This window comes from Cydia strobilella, chromosome 11 (assembly GCF_947568885.1).
Source record: "Cydia strobilella chromosome 11, ilCydStro3.1, whole genome shotgun sequence".
NCBI lineage: Eukaryota > Metazoa > Arthropoda > Insecta > Lepidoptera > Tortricidae > Cydia > Cydia strobilella.
The window spans coordinates 18,645,652-18,666,800 of record NC_086051.1 but is presented as its reverse complement, the minus strand read 5'-3'; the positions used below and the strand labels follow the sequence as shown (position 1 = coordinate 18,666,800).

General features: G+C 37.8%; 3 protein-coding genes across 3 annotated transcripts in view; 2 read left to right on the top strand and 1 right to left on the bottom strand.

The window, feature by feature from the left end:
- The first annotated feature begins 279 nt into the window (after positions 1 to 279).
- Positions 280 to 2,104, top strand: LOC134745301 (small ribosomal subunit protein eS28). The gene is made up of 2 exons (XM_063679295.1): positions 280 to 561; positions 1,985 to 2,104. The coding sequence occupies exon 1, from the start codon at positions 361 to 363 to the stop codon at positions 556 to 558; it is 198 nt and encodes a 65-aa protein (XP_063535365.1). The 5' UTR covers positions 280 to 360; the 3' UTR covers positions 559 to 561; positions 1,985 to 2,104.
- A 2,086-nt stretch (positions 2,105 to 4,190) lies between these two features.
- Positions 4,191 to 4,948, bottom strand: LOC134745593 (bladder cancer-associated protein). The gene has a single exon (XM_063679665.1). It carries the CDS (start codon positions 4,758 to 4,760, stop codon positions 4,521 to 4,523), a length of 240 nt encoding a protein of 79 aa, XP_063535735.1. The 5' UTR covers positions 4,761 to 4,948; the 3' UTR covers positions 4,191 to 4,520.
- Positions 4,949 to 6,771: 1,823 nt separating this feature from the next.
- LOC134745606 (sodium-dependent neutral amino acid transporter B(0)AT3) overlaps positions 6,772 to 21,149 on the top strand; it is a 47,384-nt gene continuing 33,006 nt past the window's right edge. The window contains exon 1 of the mRNA XM_063679694.1: positions 6,772 to 7,797. Within this exon, the coding sequence (XP_063535764.1) occupies positions 7,114 to 7,797 (684 nt within the window). The 5' untranslated portion in view covers positions 6,772 to 7,113. The remainder of the gene's footprint in view (positions 7,798 to 21,149) is intronic.

The following is a 21,149-nucleotide window of genomic DNA, read 5'->3' as shown; positions in this document are numbered from 1 at the left end:
GGCGAATTCTTACGTGTTAGCCCTCATTAAGCAAAAACAAATCTGTCTTCTTAAATGGCTGTAACGTTTGCAATGATTATTAACTAAGTATATCAGAGCATACATTTGCAATGATTATTAACTAAGTATATCAGAGCATACATCGCTGATATCTTCTTTGCACAAGAGTGAAAAAGAATCGATTATATTGAAGCAAAATTGGAGACATCAATATCGGTATTTATTTATGCACTAGCAACACTGGATCGGATCGATAAAAAAAAGACATATGGCAACAATTCGGCTGTCAAATTCTTTTTCGTACACGCCACCGAGCGCGCACGTGTAATTTACCGAGTTTTGCTCGATAATCCAAGTAAAATGGACAAGCCCAACGTTCTCGCCCGCGTCGTCAAGGTGCTGGGTCGCACCGGGTCCCAGGGACAGTGTACCCAAGTTAAGGTCGAGTTCATCGGAGAGACCAGCCGTCAGATCATCCGGAACGTGAAGGGCCCGGTCCGCGATGGCGACATCCTCACGCTGCTCGAGTCTGAGCGTGAAGCCAGGAGGCTGAGATAAACGGTAACAACATTATTATGTGATTTTAAAACGTATTTCAATGTTTCCGTTCGTGGTGTTCCAAATTTGATATTGATTTTTGAGGTTATTCGGTTCTGTTGAAGAATGAGTCGATGTAAATTTTTCCTAATTGACCTGCTTAATGCTTAACATTGGCATTTGGAATATCGTTCATATTTTGATCTATAGGGCTGAAGTAATTAGGCTTGAGTCGGTCATGAACTAAACTAAGAACTGTTAAGAATGAAATCCCGTGAAGGACCGAAAGGAACTAAATCTTTTTGCACGCTCTTAATCGGTCTTTAGGTCCTTTAGTTCAGTGGGAGTGGAGAGCGCTTGACTGAGTGAAACGGTAAATGGATGGAACGAAACGGTTGGCACTGTCCCTGGCACGAATGTGAACGAGATGAATGAACGACGTGACACTCCTAAGCCCGTAAAATACGAAGGAAAATCAAATATTTTTCATAAATCTGATATTTGTTTTTGTATTGTTAAGGTGTTTTAATGTTTGATATCGACAAATCGTATTGTACAAGTTAAATTGTATTCAGTTACTAAATATTGGAAAAAATCCAATTCCCGGCTCAACAACCGAACTGAACTAAAGGAACTAAAAGATCGAACTAGTTCGTTTGACCGATTGACCGAGAGCGGAGCGCTCTCTGTAGTGACCGAGCAGGCACAAGCCTAGAAGTAATGCTATCAGAAAGCAACATTTTTGAAGTAATTTCATTACCAATGTTGTAGTAAACACTTAGGACAATAATATTCAAGTTAGATTTTTGTATAAAGATGAATCTGAAATCTGGCAGTAAAATCAGAGGCTGAACAATTTGTAGGTTCCTTATGTGCAATCAGCAGTTGTGCTTTTATTTATTTTTTGTCCCTACATATACTTTCAGGCTTATTACACCAGTGTTCCTTATAAACGCTACTCAACCTCTGCTCCATATATTTTTTGATTATTATAATTTATAAGAGTTAAAAGCGAAAAACGAATTCCATACAAGTTTTTAAAAGCTTTGAATTATTATAATTGTTAAACAAAGGGTATATATAGCTGTGGTTAACCTTTTGAGACCCATCGACTCCCTGGGTTGCCATATTTACTAGAATATGGATCCGGGTCTCGTAAGGTCAAATTGTATAAACATATTTTTTATAATGTTAGTTTCCAGAGAGAAAAATGCGGATTATGTTTGTATCGAAGATGAGAAGCGGTGGTCCCCTTTCCTCTTAATCTTTCTGAATATTCTACAAATTAAACTAAAATCTGGTCTGCTGACAATCCATGCCTTTCCTTATAATTGTAGTGCGAAGTCACAAATTGGCTTTAAATCATTCTACAGCGATATGAAAACTTTCTATTTGATTATGAAAGTAATATTGTTAGTGTAACATAACTTTCCTTTTCTTGTTTCAGGTCTTGCGCCGCTTCTAGGTTAAGTTCCATATAACCAATGTTTACACTATGTTACTCTACATAATATGAAACCGTCAAAGATGAACATCTCAAGAGCTCGTAATACATACTTTAACATTTCATATTTGTTTTATTTCTATGTTATAAACTTTCAACCATGCAATTTCCCATTTCCTAGATGACAAGCTAATATTTGATGAAGATGAGCAGGGGCGTAGCTAGAGGATATAGCGCCCGGGGCAGTCACCAAATTTGTGCCCCCTGATGACTGACAAGTTTCCCTGCTGCTGCCTTTTGCCCATTTTGACGCCCCCCTTTGGATGGCGCCCGGGGCACTTGCCCCCTCCCCCCTTAGTTACGCCACTGAAGATGAGACCAAATTTTACTCTTTTCTTGGCATGGTGATATGAGAAACTCATGACTTGAGAGCTTAATGGCAATCACAAGTTCAAGACCAAGGTATGTACTGGTTGTCATGCCAATAAATGTGAGTTATTTTTGTAATTGGTACAAGAAATCAGATTATTTTATTCAATATTTTGATTTGTGTTTTTAAGTAGTCCCACTGCTCACTACTATTTAATATTTTGTCAGAAAGGGACTTCCACTTGTATTACAAGCTACAAGCTTTTGATAAATACGGCAAAGGTGTACACAAACGTAAACATGTAAGTATGTAAGGTCTGTTTTTTTATTTATTCCGTAGACTAAAATGACGTTTCATGTGTAAGACATGACATTTCTTAGTACCACACGAAATGTCATTTTAGTCTACGGAATAAAAAAACAGAATAGTTAATGAACTAACCCATTGGCACAGAATAAGTAATAGTATTACCTATGGTTAGTATTAGTAATAGGAACAATAAGATACAGAAAGTAATGCAAAATTGTAGCTGCAGACTTGTCAGCTGAAGTAGATGGCGATGAACGACGCCACGTTTTGTAGCAAAAGATTGTACCTAGTCAGTTTAGTAGCTACCATTGTAAACACTTGGAGTACATTACCTTACTTGCAGTTTTAATGTTTCTTGATAATGAGACTTATCAAGATTATCAAGTTAATTATATTGATTACCTGTTGTTTTGCAAGTTTTATAGTAGCATTGAATTATTGTTTTAAAGCCTTGTTTAAGTGGCAAATTTATTGCCAACTAGTCACATCTGAACAATACTTTCACTTTTAAGCACCCAAGGTTGCAGCAGTATCACAATGTTGTATAGTCTAACTGCCAGGGGCGTAGCTAGAGGATATGGCGCCCGGGGCAGTCACCAAATTTGCGCCCCCTGACGACTGACAAAAGGTTCTCTACTGCTGCCTTTTGCCAAATTTTGCGCCCCCCCTTGGATGGCGACCGGGGCACCCCCCCCCCTAGTTACGCCACTGCTAACTGCAAAAAGGAACACAAAAAAAGATTTACTGGATTATAAAATAAGCCTTTTATTTCTGGATAATAAAACTTAATCTAAAATTTAAACCTCATTTGTCTATATTGAAAAATTACTCCAGAACCATGCTAAGAGCAATAGGCCTCTGGATTTACTGGATTATTATTGTTATTAAAGCTTTGTTTGTTCTACAGTCAGGTTTTTCTTGTTTTTCTTTTTTTTTCTTTAACTATGTTTTGGGGCTGACTGCAGATCCAATCTGCTGGGTGAAAGCCTCCTCACTTTTCCTCCACTCATCCGTCTTGGGCTTTATGGAGCCAGTCTTTTCCTGGATTTACTGGATTACAGGACCTAAAGTAATTTCAAACTTTGTAATGCAACTTTGCGTTCTAAATTTGTCCATGAATGTATATTTACAGTGTCCATTTTAACACTTTCCATGTCCATGCATTATATGACATGCACCATCAAACTACTCTGTCATGTCTATGTGACGTCAGAATTAGATGGCTCGGATGTATCCATCCATGCAGTAGTGAAAGCGAGGGGCAGTAAAAGTGTAAGACTGTGAGGTCATTGAAAACAGTCGTCAAAGAGAGACTATTAATCAAAATTATGGATGGATAAGTAGCATTTGTAGGCTCTTTTAGTATGCAATCTGCGAAGTTTCTATGACAAGATGAATTAGCAGGGTATCAAACCTACAAGTATTTTTTGATGAAACAATTCTGAACTATCATACATTTGGCAAGCTAGCCGATATCAAGTTACACAGATAGTGGAAGTTTAGGATGTACTGGGATGATTAAAAAATTAATTTAGTCCCAAGTTATATTTCGAATTAATCAATATGTAACTAACAATAACTGTACATTAAATATAACCATGTCAATAATAACCAACTTAACAGTTGAGATACATAAGTACAGATCTGCATGTCTCATACAGCTGGACGCTGGTGTAGCCATAATAACTCACGAAAACATCAAATAATAAAAATACATTTTATATACAAAAAATGTACAAATAGAGACATTCACATTTTGAAGGCATAATCGAGGCCTTTGGAGCGTCGCGATTTTCCCGCCATTTCGCGAGAGGAACACTTGTTTATTTTTTATTTAACACTGGTGGCTTTGGAAGCGCGTTAGGTGTCGTATTTCTCCGCTTCGCACTGTGTCGCCCAAAACACGCAGTTACCGATGCCGCTATAACAGATGAGTATGACTGCAGCGAGGAATACGACGCTGCACACGGTGCAGGGCTTCCGTTCCAGGAAGAACCCTATGAGGTACAGCACCATGAACATTACGTGGGTGTTCACGAGCGCCGGGTTCACGGGTTTCGGAATCAGCAGCACGGGAATCAGCCATTGCAAACAGTACATTTCGTCGGCACGCGCGACTAACGTGTGAAAACGACTTTGGTCACTGACAATGTTGCAATCGACATGTTGAAAACTTGTTTATCTTCATTATCTTGCTGGATATTTTTTATTTGATTTGATAGCAAGGAAGGAACACGAACCTCGATGAAAATTGCGAATTAGGTTTTGACGTTTGACCGCCAGTGTTGCTATATGTGTAAAGTTTGTTTTAGTTTTTAGTTATTTCTGTTCTGGCAACATTGAGATAAGCGGTCTATTTGAAATGAAGGTTTTCGCATTATCTTTTTATCGTATTAAATTTTCGGTTAAGCGAAATAGTCAAGGTTACTGCTATTAAAGTTATTGATGTATATAGATTTGCTGCGACCATACGTACCAATTAAGGATTTATGCCTTTGTTACTGATTTGGCAGCGAGCCAGGAAGCCTCTGTGGGTCACAGGGGCACCCTGCAGCTTGGCCTAATCGTTTGAAACATTTTTCAGGGTCATGACATGTCTTTTAATGAGGGCTATCGTTTTTTTGCTCACCAGTTGGCGCCTCTGTTGATGGTGGTCCAAAAGACTAAAGAACAGCTGTCAGTCATTGAAGTGACAAGTGACATTTCGAACTTTGCAAAGACCACCATCTACACTAGCGCCGACTTCCGGTTCGATCGCCATCTTGATAGTAGCCTCGTGATTAATTCCTTTGTTTTTTGCTCATAAATATTGTTTAATGTGTAATATCGATAGCTTTATTATACAGTAATCTAATGTGGTAGTGTGCAGTGAATGGAGAATTAATCTCAAAGCGTGTTTAACCACCATTTTGGAGTCAACGGCTGGTAGTCCACGTGCTTCTCGTAAAATCCAGCTATCGGTTTTACGAGACAACTACAACAACCACCGAACAACGTCGTGCTCTAAGAGCATTTGGTATTTATACCTCTAACCGTGTCTGGCTAGAGCCCTAGAGGCCCATAATTTTATTGTTTGCCGTACACTGGCTATGGCCGATGGCCTATATGTTTTAATCAAGAAATATTAATTCGATCCCACGTGGATCCCACTTTGACGTTGGCGAAATCATCGACAGTATCGATGGAGCTATACTACCTGAAAAATTGATTGATACACTAGCGCCCCTAGCGGCGAATTCATACGCGTTAGCCCTCATTAAAAAAAATCTAAAGCGCCACTGTGTTTTGTCTAGAACAAGCTAGGTGGACAATTTTTTTTTTGTGTTTTTGGGGTTAATAATGTTCAATTAACTATAGGTAATTAATTCAAAATTTTTAAATTAGGTACCAAGAAATAAAGTAAAAAAACTATATTATAAACACAACTAAACTATATACTAAACAACAAATAAACTATATTATATTTTTTTTTTACAAATAATTTAATAACACAATAATAAACAAAATCTTAGAGTTCATCGGGTACATTATTTATTATATTATTACAGCGGAGTCTTAGGGTCCCGTTTTTACCCTTTGGGTACCGAACCCTAAAAAAGAACTGAATAACTCCACGAATTCCAATTTCCTCCATTTCGCCGCTGAACTCAAACCACTTTTGTTTCAACTACTGACAAATGTCAAATTCCCGCCAAAAATGACATGACGCCACAGATTAAATATTTTGTCACTAAACTAAATCAATACATACAGAGTTGACGCCAACGCCATCTATACGTAGGCGAAACAAGTTACTTCTCAAACCCCCCTCGTATGGAATTACTTATAGCTTTTATTTTAACTGGGATAGAGGCTTTATTGCAAAGTTTTGCCTAGTAAGTTGATTTAATGTCTTTCTGATTTATAGTGTAATAGACGTCAATTTTTTTCTTTTATTAAGCATTGAAATTAGTTAAGATTTAGATTGATGACATATTTAGACAAGTGTATTTTACAAAAAAATACACAATTTTCATATAAAGCAAGGTTTAGGTTACCTAATGATTTTCAGAACAAAAATCTCTTTCATTCTCTGCCTTTTGTGTAGATGTAGAGGCTTTCTGCGCATGCTCAATCAAAATGGCGCCCTCGCCCCGCGGCTTTCCCGCCAGTGCCGTCCGTGATACGGCGGGCGTGATTCGTCCCCAACCTTATTGAAAAAAAAATAAAAAAAGTGATTAAGCATCGATCAAACGACGGTACTCAAATAAAAACTATAAAAATGTACCATAAATCTATAGGGATGTCGAAACGCCTAATAAAAACGACGATGACTATTACGTGTTATTTACTGGTTATCATTATGTGCCATGACGGCGAAAATGAGTCCGTATAATTAGCTTAGCTTAGACTTAAAACGATGACAATAAAATAATCGACAATAATTCTAGAATAATAAGTGTTAGTGTTAAACATGGCGAATCCGGCTCATCTGATGAGACGGCAGAGCTCGAGGGACCTCTACGCCCAGAGGTCTATAGATCGCATGGAAATGAAGGAGCTTAGGGGTCGGTTGGTGACCATGGAGAATGGACTGACTACTAATAACAGGCCTATAATGTATGGGGCGACGAATGAGGCGTTTGAAGATACGAGTCCTAACAGACGATCCTCAGAGACTCCTACAAGTAAAGCCAGCTCTGTAGAGCGAGGCGTGAAGCCTGAAGGAGGCGAGGGTGAGAGGGAATCCTGGGACAGCAAGCTCACCTTCTTACTCGCTACTGTCGGGTACGCTGTTGGTTTAGGGAATGTGTGGCGCTTTCCTTATCTAGCTCAGAAGAACGGAGGAGGAGCGTTCCTGATCCCTTACTTCGTGATGCTTGCGATTGAAGGCATACCTATCTTCTACTTAGAGCTCGCCATTGGACAGAGGCTTAGGAAAGGTGCTATCGGTGTGTGGCATCAGGTGTCTCCGTACCTGGGTGGGATCGGGATAAGCTCGGCAGTGGTGTCATTCAACGTGGCGCTGTACTATAACTCTATAATCGCGTGGTGCCTGTTCTACTTCGCGCAGAGCTTCCAGGCGGAGCTGCCGTGGTCGGAGTGCCCGAAGAGGTTTCTTCCGAACGGGTCTTATATCACGGAGCCGGAGTGTGCTGTGAGTACCGCTTTATATAGGTATACTTATATATGTATAGACTAATGGTAATCAAATACTATACACTCTATACAGTATAGTATTTGATTGCCATTCCACTTAGGCATGGGTTTGGCTGGTACCTACCAGTATTTTACAGATGGCACCAGAAAAAGAATAATTATACATTTTACCTGTTCAATCTTACGAATAATGTCCAATTCTTGTTTTTTTTTGGATTTTTATGACACGGATGCCGGTATAGCGGGATGGCAGTAGCCCTTTAAGGCAAATCCTATAGAACAAAACTAGAAACGGGGGAAACCAAAGCTGGCGCCATCTATAAAAAACTTCTGACATTTACCAACCCTATTCGAGGCACAAATTACCTTACAGTTCACCTCTTCTATAACTTGTTGCCTATACTAAATAGCTAGATTGTTAGCACAGGTCAGCAAAAAACCGGCCAAGTGCGAGTCGGACTCGCGCACGAAGGGTTCCGTACCATTACGCAAAAAACGGCAAAAAAAAATCACGTTTGTTGTATGGGAGCCCCCCTTAAATATTAATTTTATTCTGTTTTTAGTATTTGTTGTTATAGCGGCAACAGAAATACACCACCATCAAATTTCAACTGTCTAGCTATCACGGTTCATGAGATACAGCCTGGTGACCGACGGACAGACGGACAGCGGAGTCTTAGTAATAGGGTCCCGTTTTTACCCTTTGGGTACGGAACCCTAAAAAGCATTAGGTAATCGTCGACTCGAGATCGCCGATGAAACGGTTCTTAGGGCACAAGATAAGTGTTTGTTACATTTTCTAGCAGATTTCCTTTTAAAAAAGTGGGAAATAAACTTAATTTTTTCTCGCTATTTATTTACTGTTTACAACCTAACGAAATTGTAATGCCTTTTAAAGGTACATCTTTTATTCGAAATAGGGGACATTAGTATAAAAAAATATTTTCTAATGAAATGACCGACATATCACTTTTTAGGGTTCCGTACCCAAAGGGTAAAAACAGGACCCTATTACCAAGACTCCGCTGTCCGTCTGTCCGTCCGTCCGTCTGTCCGTCTGTCTGTCTGTCTGTCACCAGGCTGTATCTCATGAACCGTGATAGCTAGACAGTTGAAATTTTCACAGATGATGTATTTCTGTTGCCGCTATAACAACAAATATTAAAAACAGAATAATATAAATATTTAAATGGGGCTCCCATACAACAAACGTGATTTTTTTGCTGTTTTTTTCCGTAATGATACGGAACCCTTCGTGCGCAAGTACGACTCGCACTTGGCCGGTTTTTTCTATTTAAAAATCACTGCTATATAGTATACAAAATAAAAATAGCGTTAATGGCGTTTGGCTTCGTTTTTGTGAAAAAGAGGTTGAAATTTGGTCTCCATACATATTTTTTACAACAGGGGCCCATTTCTCGAACGGTATAAGACTAATATTATTAGTGTGTTGCTATGGAAATTCATACGATTTGAACTGTCAAATAATTAACTAATAATTTTAGTCCACGAACTGCGTGGACTAAAATTATTAGTCTAATATATTAGAAATTAGAAAGGTATACCTTTCGAGAAATGGGCCCCAGAAATTGAAGTTATAGATTAGTTTAAATATGTTTTTAAAAGTAAGGAAATCACCCTGCTTTGAATGATTTCGATCTCACATTCCTAAGAAATACGTAAGTTAAGTATACGTATTTAAATAGCAGAGACATTTAGCAACGACCGCCCCATCGCTTGGACGGCCCGCCCTAACTCAATAAATATTGTTACCATGATTTGCCTTTCCACCTAATGTATAAATCAGTTGTCTTTAAAAAAAATTGCGGATAATGTTGTATGAATTTGTTAAAGTAGGTACGCTTAAGATTCTAAATTAAAATCGCTAGCTACGCTCGTAGTTATGATATCTGTGGCTTGCTCGGGAATCGTAATCAGTAGTACGCTCAGCTCAGGATACCAATTTTGGCAAACTACCCTATCGACAGCACGCCAGGCCCTAGCCAAGATGTATATCATTGATAGAAAACGCTAAACAAAAGCGTTTTATATTTACCTCAGACGGCGTTCTTCTCCGTCTTCTCCGAGACCACGGCGACAACGCCGTCCTCGAAACGTCGAAGGTAAATTTAAAACTTATTTTACGCGATTAAGGCCGTTCCATCGGTTTGCCACTGTCTTTGTCACATTTCGCAAGAAAGAACGGGAAAGAACATACGCGCCAAGTGTCAATTTTGATCGAATTTTGTCGGTTTTTATTTATTTTAAAAACGTTACCTTACAATATCGAAATTCTAAAGCTATGAAATTTCTATTTATGTTAAGATTGTTTTAACAACATAACAAATAACCGAGTAAAGTAGGATTAAAAGTCCGAGTTAGAGGTTACTTTGGGAATTAATTGTATCGAGCGAAGTGTCATAATTCGTGTATCGGAAGCTATGTTATTAAAGATAATATAGTCAAGAACTACATATATTTTTTCCACGTCTACGAATATCAACGCCTCTTAGAAAAACATGACCATATAAGGAGATTTTTCGCCTTCTGGCTCAGGGAACCGCCTTAAGTCCCGTCGTTGTGAATAATAATGAGTGAAAATCGTGAAAGTTTAAATCAGTGTTTTACATGGTACTCTCCAGTGCCCATCGTTTTGGGTTGGCTTAAGATCTTGCTGCTGATTATGTTAAGTCAGCAGCAAGAGAGCATGGAGTGTGTGTGTTATGGCAATTCAGCTACCTTCAACTAGAAATTCACCGTGAAATTTCTAAAGCCCGAGATCCGAGATATCCATATCCATACTAATATTATAAATGCGAAAGTCTGTCTGTCTTTCTGTCTGTGTGTTCCCTCTTCACGCTTAAACCGTTGTATCGATTTAGATGAAATTTGGCATAGAGATAGGTTGAGTCCCTGAGAAGGACATAGGATAGTTTTTATCCCGAAAATCATCCCTTAAGAAAGTAAAAAGCGGGGTGGAATTCAGATAATTAATGAAGTGCCTGTTAATTTGTGTGCATAATATGCTCAAATTGAATGATTTCTATGAGAATTTTTCCAGGCGCTATACTTACGTTAGCTGCTGTTACAAGTCCACGCAGACGTAGTCGCGGGCAAAAGCTAGTTACCTATAAACGGTAAACCTATCGCATGGCGATTCGATGCAAATTATATTTCAACCCTCTTACCAGCAGTACCTATACTTTTCACAGAACGTTCCTCCCTAACATATTCGTTTAAGATTTATTTCCATAAACCGCCCTGACGAAAACGTATTCAGGACATCAAAGAAGCAATTTGTGGGGGTGTAGACAAATCTAATGTTTTACATAGAGATCGTATGTGCATATTTAACTAGGCGGTTAGTGTAAATAAATCATAGCGATAGTGCAAATTTACTTGGAGCAAATGTGCTATTTTGGAATAATTTAGTCATATTTAGAAAGCGGTTAAGGCCCACATAATGTGCATGATATGAGATTTTAGGCGACAAGTCGTAAATTCAAATTAATCGCATGACAATAAATAATTTAATTTAAAGTAATCTCATTTCATTTTATGTATTTTATTTCACCTATGATACGATAATCGTATGTTAGAGACGAAAAATTCATACCATTAGGTAAGTTAAAAAATTCTTACCTCATTTCTAACATTAATTTAAAAGATACAAATCTCTTGTGAAATAAATCACAATTAACACTTTAACGTGAAACACTAATTCATTTTGTTACAAGAATTCACTATCCTTGAAGTTATTTACTTTAGAACAAAGCCTGGCGACACAATAATGATTGATCAGCGCCGATATCGGCGTCGAGTTAATTGATGACGGTAATTATGTCGCCGTTTTATCGTGTTTCCTTTCATTTGACGACAAACATGGGCACAGAATAAGGCAGGCATCTAATACATTTTATTTTTCTTTATTCGAAGTAAGTACTTACAATAATAGTAAATGATAAGATATGTACAGTTCAAAACATGTGCACCTACCTCCTAAAACGCTCTCACATGGTTGCAAAACTGCGACCAATTGTGATCTTGCTAGTTTCCTACTAGGTACTACCTGCTACTATTAGACTACGGTAAAATGGACCTACTTTGCTCCAATATTTGCTCCACTTTAAAAAAAATTGGAATATTTTTTTGAAACTGTTCATTATTAAATCCATTCCGTCTGCTCGTTTGCTTCTATATCATAAAAAAAATATTCGAACGAATTGAATATTAAGAAGAACATCTTATGTAACATATTTTATCGGTAAATCAACTTTATGAAATGTTGTTTTATATAAAACGAAGCTAAAATAAGGAGCACAAGATAGCTATTATTTTGGGTATTTTTGCTCCCACCTATAGTTTACTTAGGGATGCAAAGTTACCCCATTGTGCGCCAAATTAATAAGCCCAAAAAAGAGAGATTAATTTTATGACTAACGTAGCTATTCAAAATATACACACACAATTTCGTTTATATCTGAGTATATGAATAATAATATAAAAATATTTTGTTTGATTATAACATACGTTGTCTTTTTTTTTAATTGGAGCATAGTTACCCATCAAGGAGCAAAATAGGATCTGCAATACTATTATTAATTCTGACATTATATTAACTAGGGTGCCCTAGCAATATATATATTTTGACCGCTTATGTATACTCTGAAGAGATAATTTTTGATATTGTGTTTAGTATAACTATCATTACTTTCTGACATTTATCTCACTGTATTTGACTTTTAATTTTTTTATTTTGTTATGATTTGTTTGTTTTTATTTATTTTTTAAATCATTTTACTGAATTATTATTTTTTACAATTTGACGATCTTTTTGTGAGTTCATGTTATTTAGATACATTGTGACATTGTTAAATACCATGTAATTCCCAATAAGAAATAAATCAATCTAATTTAATCTAATCTAGGACCATTATACGGTACTATATACTACTTATTACAGCGTGATTAATGAAAAATGTGAAATATGACACATGTGTGATGTGATAAATGTGTGTCGAACCACGCTAAGTTTTCATGCCAAGTGCTACGTCCAGTATGTTATAGTGTATGCATTCTTATTGCCAAGTTTGTGCAAAGTTAGCATGGTCAGAGTCTAGAAATTGGACGTTTAAATATATGGTGACACTTTACTTTGTTGTCAGCTTGGTCCAACTGTATGCTTATCACCTTATTAGGTACGCCTGTCACGTTCTAACAAGTATGTGAGTGCGAAAGTGACGGACTTAGTGATAGGGGAACCATGCTGCGCGGGCAGCTATACACGCTATACATCAAAAATCACTTGCGTTTCTATGTGTGAACGGCACGTCTGTACGCGCGTCATGCGTCATAGTGTGAGTAAGTTGCTTAAAAACAGTACTGAGCGGCCGGCAAACGGCCGTCAATCTGGTGTCGCGGGGCGAGGTAATTCGAGTCGGGGCGGGGCGGTGCGTGGCCGTTCTGTATGATAATACTATTACTTATTCTGTGCCAGAGCTTAGCAAGAAACTGTAATAAGGAGGAAGGAATTAAAGCGGGCTCGAGTGGGAGCGAACTGTCTCGAAATAATGAATGAGTCCAGAGTTAAGCGAATAAAGGGCCAAGGACAATTAATTATATATCTATCCTCCTTTGGCAGAGTTCAATAACTATACAGGAACTAATTATAAGCTCTGCAGCGATATCATGGTCGCATTTTTATTTTTTATCACATGTCATGCCACGCGTTTCGCACTTACATATTTGTTAGAACGTGACAGGCATGGTGATAATGAGCCGACCATCTTAGAACTACTGGATTCTAAATGTATCACTGGCTACGCACGTAGCTGTTATAGAATCACTAGCTTTTGCCCGCGACTTCGTCTGCGCGGACTTACTAACAGCAGCTAAAGCAAGTATAGCGCCTGGAAAAAATTTCATAGCAATTATTCAGTTTGAGCATATTTTGCACACAAATTAGCAGACACTTCATTAATTATCTCAATTCCACCCCGCTTTTTACTTTCTTAAGGGATGATTTTCGGGATAAAAACTATCCTATGTCCTCCTCAGGGACTCAACCTATCTCTATGCCAAATTTCATCTAAATCGATTCAGCGGTTTAAGCGTGAAGAGGGAACACACAGACAGACAGACAGACAGACAGGCAGACAGACTTTCGCATTTATAATATTAGTATGGATGGATAATATTAACTGATAAAATATTGTTCTGCGTCGTTGGTACGAACCTAATATTTTGATCTGACATAATAAAATCAAGCGGATCTATATCAACCATCCTTAAAATGTACCGCGGGATTATCTGGATAAGCATCTTAAAACTATTTTCCGGAGCAATAGCTTTCTATTTTACCCTTATTTTTACCTTTCTGGGATATTTTTAAACGAGCACGGGAAGGGCGATTTTAGCAGTTTAAATTTGTATTTTTCATCACACCAGCTGGTAAAGGCTCTCTGGATTGTTCAAGAACTGATGAGAAAGTTGCATTTTATCCACATGTGTGGCAAAGTAATGTAATGCAAATTTTGAGTTTTTTCCTTTCGCTGGCTGGTGGTATTGACTTTTAAATGATTTTGTTTTTGGATTTGATTTGGTTTGATTTTGTTTGATATTTTACATCTACTATTTTCCTTGCGTTGGTGTGGTGAAAAATTTAGTTTGTGTCCGCGTGGATTTATTTCCCGAAACATACTTTCAACCCCTTTTTAACCCTATTAGGGGCTGAATTTTCAAAATCACTAAAATTACGTATTTTTCTTAGGTACTTTCTAATCTTTTCTCTTCCTACTATGTAATTTCAAGTCCCATACTCAAATCGTTCCCGTTACAAACTTTCAACCCCCTTTTAACCCTATTAGGGAATGTCCAAAAAGTTGATATTACTTTTCTTCTATTTTATTTATTTAATGTTCCTTTCTACGAAGTTTCAAGTTCCTAGCTTAAAACAAAACTTGTTCCCCATATAAACTTTCATCCCCTTTTTAGCCCCCTGAGAGGATGAATTTCTCAAAATCGCTGTAATTATAGTGAATATGTTTGTGTTGTGCAGTTGCAGTAGCTTTAAAACAGCCAATTTTGGTAGATTAGATATCAACCGATTCGGACTCCGATAACATGGACTCTACTTTGAAACAAGTTTTATTTTCTTTTATTTATTAACCAACTTTACATTTACAGTTAAACCAAACATGCAAGTTATGGGTTATAAACATATATGTACTTAAAACTAAAATAATATGCTTATCACTAAATTAATTAATATTAATAGTTGTGGGCGTGGATATTGATTCTAGGTAGCGGGCTGCTGTGGCTAGGAATTTCGGTTCTGATTGCGAGAATATGTCAAGGGTGGGATTATGTAAAATTATGTTATTAATATAGTTAAGTGCGATAAATAGAGGACTAGTGACTAGTGTCATTGTGCTGGTCTTGGGAATTACGAACATGGGTGAAATGCGAGGTCTGAGAGTAGCTCTAACGAATGGTGTCGGTACCTTAAAATGAACATATTCTAGTAACAAGTGGTTTTTACGAAAGTTTACATTGTTTTCAACGACATGAAAGAACTTTAAATGGTCAAAATCATAAAATATTACTTTCTACCTACGACTTTGATTGGATATTAAGCCCGCTCCAGACTACACGGCGCGAAGCCGTGAAAGCGAGTGTGGCGTCGATTTCGCTGATTAGCGAACTAGACTCCACACTCGCGTTCACCGCAAGTTCCCGGCTTCGCGCCGCGATTTGCGCACGAGTGTGGAGGGAGCTTTAGATGAATCCCGCTAAGCTTATTTCCTTTTCATTACACATTGTTGACCGGCGATCGGTTCCCTTATTTGCTTTGCGCTAACCATATTGAATATACGAATATGAATACGCTTCGACCGGAAACTATCCGGTCCTATGTAAATACAGCCATATTTAATACTTACTTATCTTCATATCTAAAAAGCACAATCAAAAGCAGGTTATTTGGTTGGAGCGACGACCTGGTGAAGGTCGCGGGAATTCGGTGGATGCGAGCGGCACGGGATCGGTCGGAGTGGCGAGTCTTGGGGGAGGCCTATGTCCAGCAGTGGACGTCTATCGGCTGACATGATGATGATGATGATGATCTTTATATCCAAAAAGCCGACTTGTTATTTCCATCGTATATGGAGTATTGCCGTTACCTACTAGATAAAACAAGATGTTAAAAAGCGGTTTCATTTCTCATGCTCTGAAAGTGGGTCGTTGTTGTTCTAAAAGGTGTGCAGGATACGTGTCTGCACTAGAGCATTTTACGTTCGAAGTACGATTTTTTTAATTTTTTTACGATAAGCAATTGAAATGTGCGTTTAATAGTAGATTGTTAACCAAGGGATGAAAGGCACTCATTTCTGCCGAGGTATTTTGGCGCTCGAATGCAGTGAGAGCGCCAATAGTCCGAGGCAGAAATGATGCCTTTCACCCGAGTTAAACACTCTACTTTTCATTTCGAATACGAGGAAAGTAAAATGCATGTATTTTTTTTAAAACATGACTAAGTATACATTTTTATAGTATTTCTTGAGGGTACTTTCAATTAACAATTCAGACAAAAGTATCGTTATTTATGGAATGGAGAGTCAAATATCAAAATGAAAAATTTATTACAAATCCATTTAAACTCAAATTTCAATTGCGTATCGTAAAAAAATTAAAAAAGTCGTACTTCGAACGTAAAATGCTCTAGTGCAGACACGTATCATTTTCTGCGCACCTTTTAGAACAACAATGACCCTCTTTCAGAGCATGAGAAATGAAAATGGATTTGTTATACAATTTCCATTCTGATATTTGACTCTCCATTCCATAAATAACGACACTTTTGCCTAAAGCAATTAAAAGTACCCTTAAAAATACTATAAAAATGTATACTTAGTCATGTTTTTAAAATAACACATGCATTTTACTTTCCTCGTATTCGAAATGAAAAGTAGTGTTTAACTCGCGTGAAAGGCATCATTTCAGCCTCGGACTATTGGCGCTCTCACTGCGTTCGCCAAATTAGCGCCAAAGCGCCAAGCGCCAAAATACCTCGGCAGAAATAAGTGCCTTTCATCCCTTGGTTAACAATCTACTATTGTTTTCTCAGTTGGGAGTTTTTATCGTCTGTCGATGTCATACGCGTCTCATATATACGCACTTAGAATCTTGTTACAACGTGATAGTCCAAATATCAGGCTATTATAGCACGACCATTTAGTCATTTTCGTATCAATCTTGAAATGAAAACATGAAACTCATCCTTTTTACGAAACCCTAAAAAAGAAGTCAAAAGGCCTCGTTTAGGTTTACTTAAAAAACCGGACAAGTGCGACTCGGACTCTCCCACGAGTGTTGCGTACTTTTGTTTGTTATAGCGAAAACAGAAATACATCATCTGTGAAAATTTCAATTGTCTAGCTATTACGGTTCATGAGATACAGCTTGGTGACAGACAGACAGACGGACAGAGGAGTCTTAATAGTTGTACCATACAAGGCACATAACAATACGTAGAAACGAAACGTTTTGGTTGTATATGGTAACCCCGCAGCTGCTCTCCCGGCTCGAACCTCTTTCTCGTTTAACATGTAACCTATACGTACATTGTATCTGAAAGTGCATAGAAATAAAGTATATTCATGTTATTGAACCCATAGTTTCAATCAAAACATGAAAATGGTCCTTCGAACCGGATATCCCGTTTTTACCCTTTGGGTACGGAACCCTACAAACGCAATAGCCTCGCGGTCGCGGCATTTCAAATAAAGCGATATTTCACACTTTTCCCCTCCGGATGGCACCTTCGCACAATTCTCAATAATTTAAATTAGCTCTCGTTTCACGACTTTAACGATCTTTAACTTTCTGAGGGCTCGACACCTACTGTCCGCGCGCGAATTCAGCGCAGCGCGCAGAAATGTTAGGAATGTTGGGCGTTATGACAGAGTGGTGTCATTTTGTACGTACGGGCGCGGCGCGAGGGGGGGCCACTTCCTCGACTTCCGAATGCATGGAATTGGCGCGCGGACAGTAAGTATTAAACTTAAACTTGGAGGGCTTTATGTATTTGTTAAAGTTTTATTGACTCCCAAGCCAGCGAAAAATTTCAAAATTTAACTACGAGCGTAGCCAGTGGTTCGAACAGTGGAATTTTGAGTATTGCGAGGGTTTCGAGGAATGAAGGTTAAACAAACTTTGGTCCAAAAAATTTCACCACACCAACTCGTAATGGCAAACAAAGTCGCGGAAAGAAGCTTATTATTTATAAAAGGCTATTTTTAAAGGCTCAGTTACATTTCCAGACGTAAAAACAGCGTCAACGGTTCGCAAAAACGACATTAAATCCATTTTTAGCGAGCCCGCGCGGCGGATTGCAAAGAAAAGCAATTATAAAGTTGTTTCGACTTGGAATTATACAATCTGTTTTATTCCGTTCTGATTACGACTGAGAAGCATTTGTGAGCGCGTTTATTGAGGCGTTTTATTCGTCTGTAATCTGTCGGTATCAAGCTTCAAGATCGAGTAAGGAATGTCGAGATCCGTCGACGCACCAAGGTGCAAGACGTTGGTTTCGCCATTACCACACTAAAATGGAGTTGGGCGGGACATGTTGCTAGGCAGAGTGATGGCAGGTGGACTAAAATGTTAACGGAATGGTGGCCGCTTTCGAATGAAAAAAGCCCCTGGCTGTTTGGCTCGTTGGGTGGACGACATCCGGAAGATTGCGGGTCACTTCTGGATGAGATTAGCTCAGAACTGGGATAAGTGGCGTACTGGAAGAGAGGCCTATGCTCAGCAGTGGGCGATAAAGGGCTGATATGATGATGATGATGATGAATCTGTAATACAAGCGGGAGTTTCTATACATATAAATTCCACATGAATCATTAGTTGTACTGAATAAAAAAATATATTACTTTTTTGGGTTTTTATGGTTTTATTACACAAAATTGTTTACACATTCGATCAAGAAGGTATTTACCTAGATTGACACTTGAGGATCATCCCGTTTTTAGTAAGTATGAACTTTTGTGTACTAAAACTAAATTTTTCACGTTAGCAATAATCTCCTCAAAACAAAGCGGACGATTTCTAATAAAAAAAAGTTATGTTTTGTATAATTATCTATTCGCTTATGTATTTATAATAACGTAGCAATGGGGTTGGCAACTGTCAAAGGTTTGCAGAGATGGCGCCATCATAGCTTGCCCCTTTTTCTATGAGATTTGGCTTAAAAGGCTGGAATCCAGAGCATGAAAAAAACAAAAAATTTACACAATTCTAGGGACTGACATGGCAAGCTATGCTGGCGCCATCTGCTAATTATTTCGACCGGCCAACCCCACTTTGAAACGCTCAAAAATGCCAAAATTTTAACCAATGTTGTCTTTTGCCCTTGTTTCATGAAACGGGCCACTGATGCCGCTATTCCAATCCTGATATTTGTAAGCTAAAAACAAAAGAAACAGTTCTATTTTAAAACCCAGTGAAATGAAAGCGACGGTCTAGCCCCAGCATCCTCGTCATTGCGATCCACAAAGAAAATAACCGCGCAAAGAGGTTGTGTATTTTAAAGGAACCTTTCTGTTGTTTTTTTAGGGTTCCGTACCTCCGTACCCAAAGGGTAAAAACGGGACGCTATTACTAAGACTCCTCTGTCCGTCTGTCTGTCACCAGGCTGTATCAACCGTGATAGCTAGACAGTTGAAATTTTCACAGATGATGTATTTCTGTCGCCGCTATAACAACAAATACTAAAAAGTACGGAACCCTCGGTGGGCGAGTCCGACTAGCTCTTGTCCGGTTTTTTATGTCATCATAGGCTTCGTGAAACAAACAAGTTAAATTAAAACGGTAATACTCACGTCGATAAGTTTGTGTGTACTGTAGAACCAAATTATAGAAAGATAGGAAGCGATTAGAGGCTTTTGAGATGTGGTTGTGGAGAAGAATGGAGAGAATAAGTTGGACGGAGAAAAAAACGAACGAGGAAGTGCTGCGAATTGTGGGAGAAAAGAGAAACCTGCTGAGAACCATAGAAAATAGACGAGGCAGAATGATAGGTCACTTGATAAGACACGACACTTTCTTTAACACTATATTAGAAGGCAAGGTAGAAGCGAGAAGAGGCCGCGGAAAACCACGAACAAGCTACACACAGCAACTGAAAGCGAAAGCAAATGTCGTGTCTTACAGGGACCTAAAGAACCTGGCCGAGGACCGAGAAAACTGGCGCATACTCCACCGACAAGAGCCATGCTCTTAAATTATGATGATGATGATGTAGAACCAAAGCCTAAAACTAGAATAATGTAGTACCTAAAGTGGAGTTCAATAGAAATGGTAGATGTTTGTGAACTCGACTGTACTCTGTAGTCTCAGAAGTACTTGGCCATTTTGATTGTTTTTGTATAAATGTGAATTTTATAGGCTGTTTCGTATTTGTTATCATCGTATTTGTTTCGTATTAGTACTTTAAAACGTTTTTATAGCCGAATCTGTGCTCGATTTTATTATATTTTGATTATAATAAAACTGTTATTGTTTTTTTTGTTTTATTATTATTATTATTTATTTATTTAATAAAATACAGAGTATTCATACAATAATCATAGCCCCGCAAAACTCAATAATGAGTTTGACTGTGGGGTCATCAGTCTCTAGTTACATTTGTACTTAACTTAATTATATAGTAGTGCAATTACTACAAAATATTGAGGTAGTGTATTTTTAACATAGATTTAAATTTAGACTTCTTATTTTCACATCTTATGGCTTCGGGCAAACTATTAAGCAAATATGTTTAATTTTACGTCATTTTGCTACCTGGGATATACAATATAAATAATAGAATTATTGTGTAATTGACATATTTTGATTTTTTTAATTTTTTTTAGTTGTGTACAAGTTAAGACTGACATTTTATAATTGTAATTGTTTTTTTTTTCATTAGTAAATCATTTTTGTTATATTTGAGCAAATTAACGTTTATTCCTTGTATGTTATTGTGTATTTTTTTTGTGTTAGCCTAAGTATTTTAATGTATAATTTCCAATGCGATGTTTTATTGCTTGTGAATGAAATAAATGAAATGAAATGAAATATGGTATTCTTTTCCTAAGGGTTCTATCCCCGTAATAGTTATAGTAGTAGTAGTAGTAAATCACTTTATTGTACAAAACAAAAATTGATAACATGAAATTCATATAAATTTAGGTACAAAGGCGAGCTTATCCCTATAAGGGATTTCTTCCAGCTAACCTTAGAGTAAATGAGTAAATGAGTTATTAATTCTAGGAACGCATAGTTTGCCTGAAGTCACAGCCTTTGTGA

Coding starts and splice junctions, on each gene's coding strand:
- LOC134745593 (XM_063679665.1), bottom strand. CDS start 4,760: ATGTACTGTTTGCAATGGCTGATTCCCGTGCTGCTGATTCCGAAACCC.
- LOC134745301 (XM_063679295.1), top strand. CDS start 361: ATGGACAAGCCCAACGTTCTCGCCCGCGTCGTCAAGGTGCTGGGTCGC.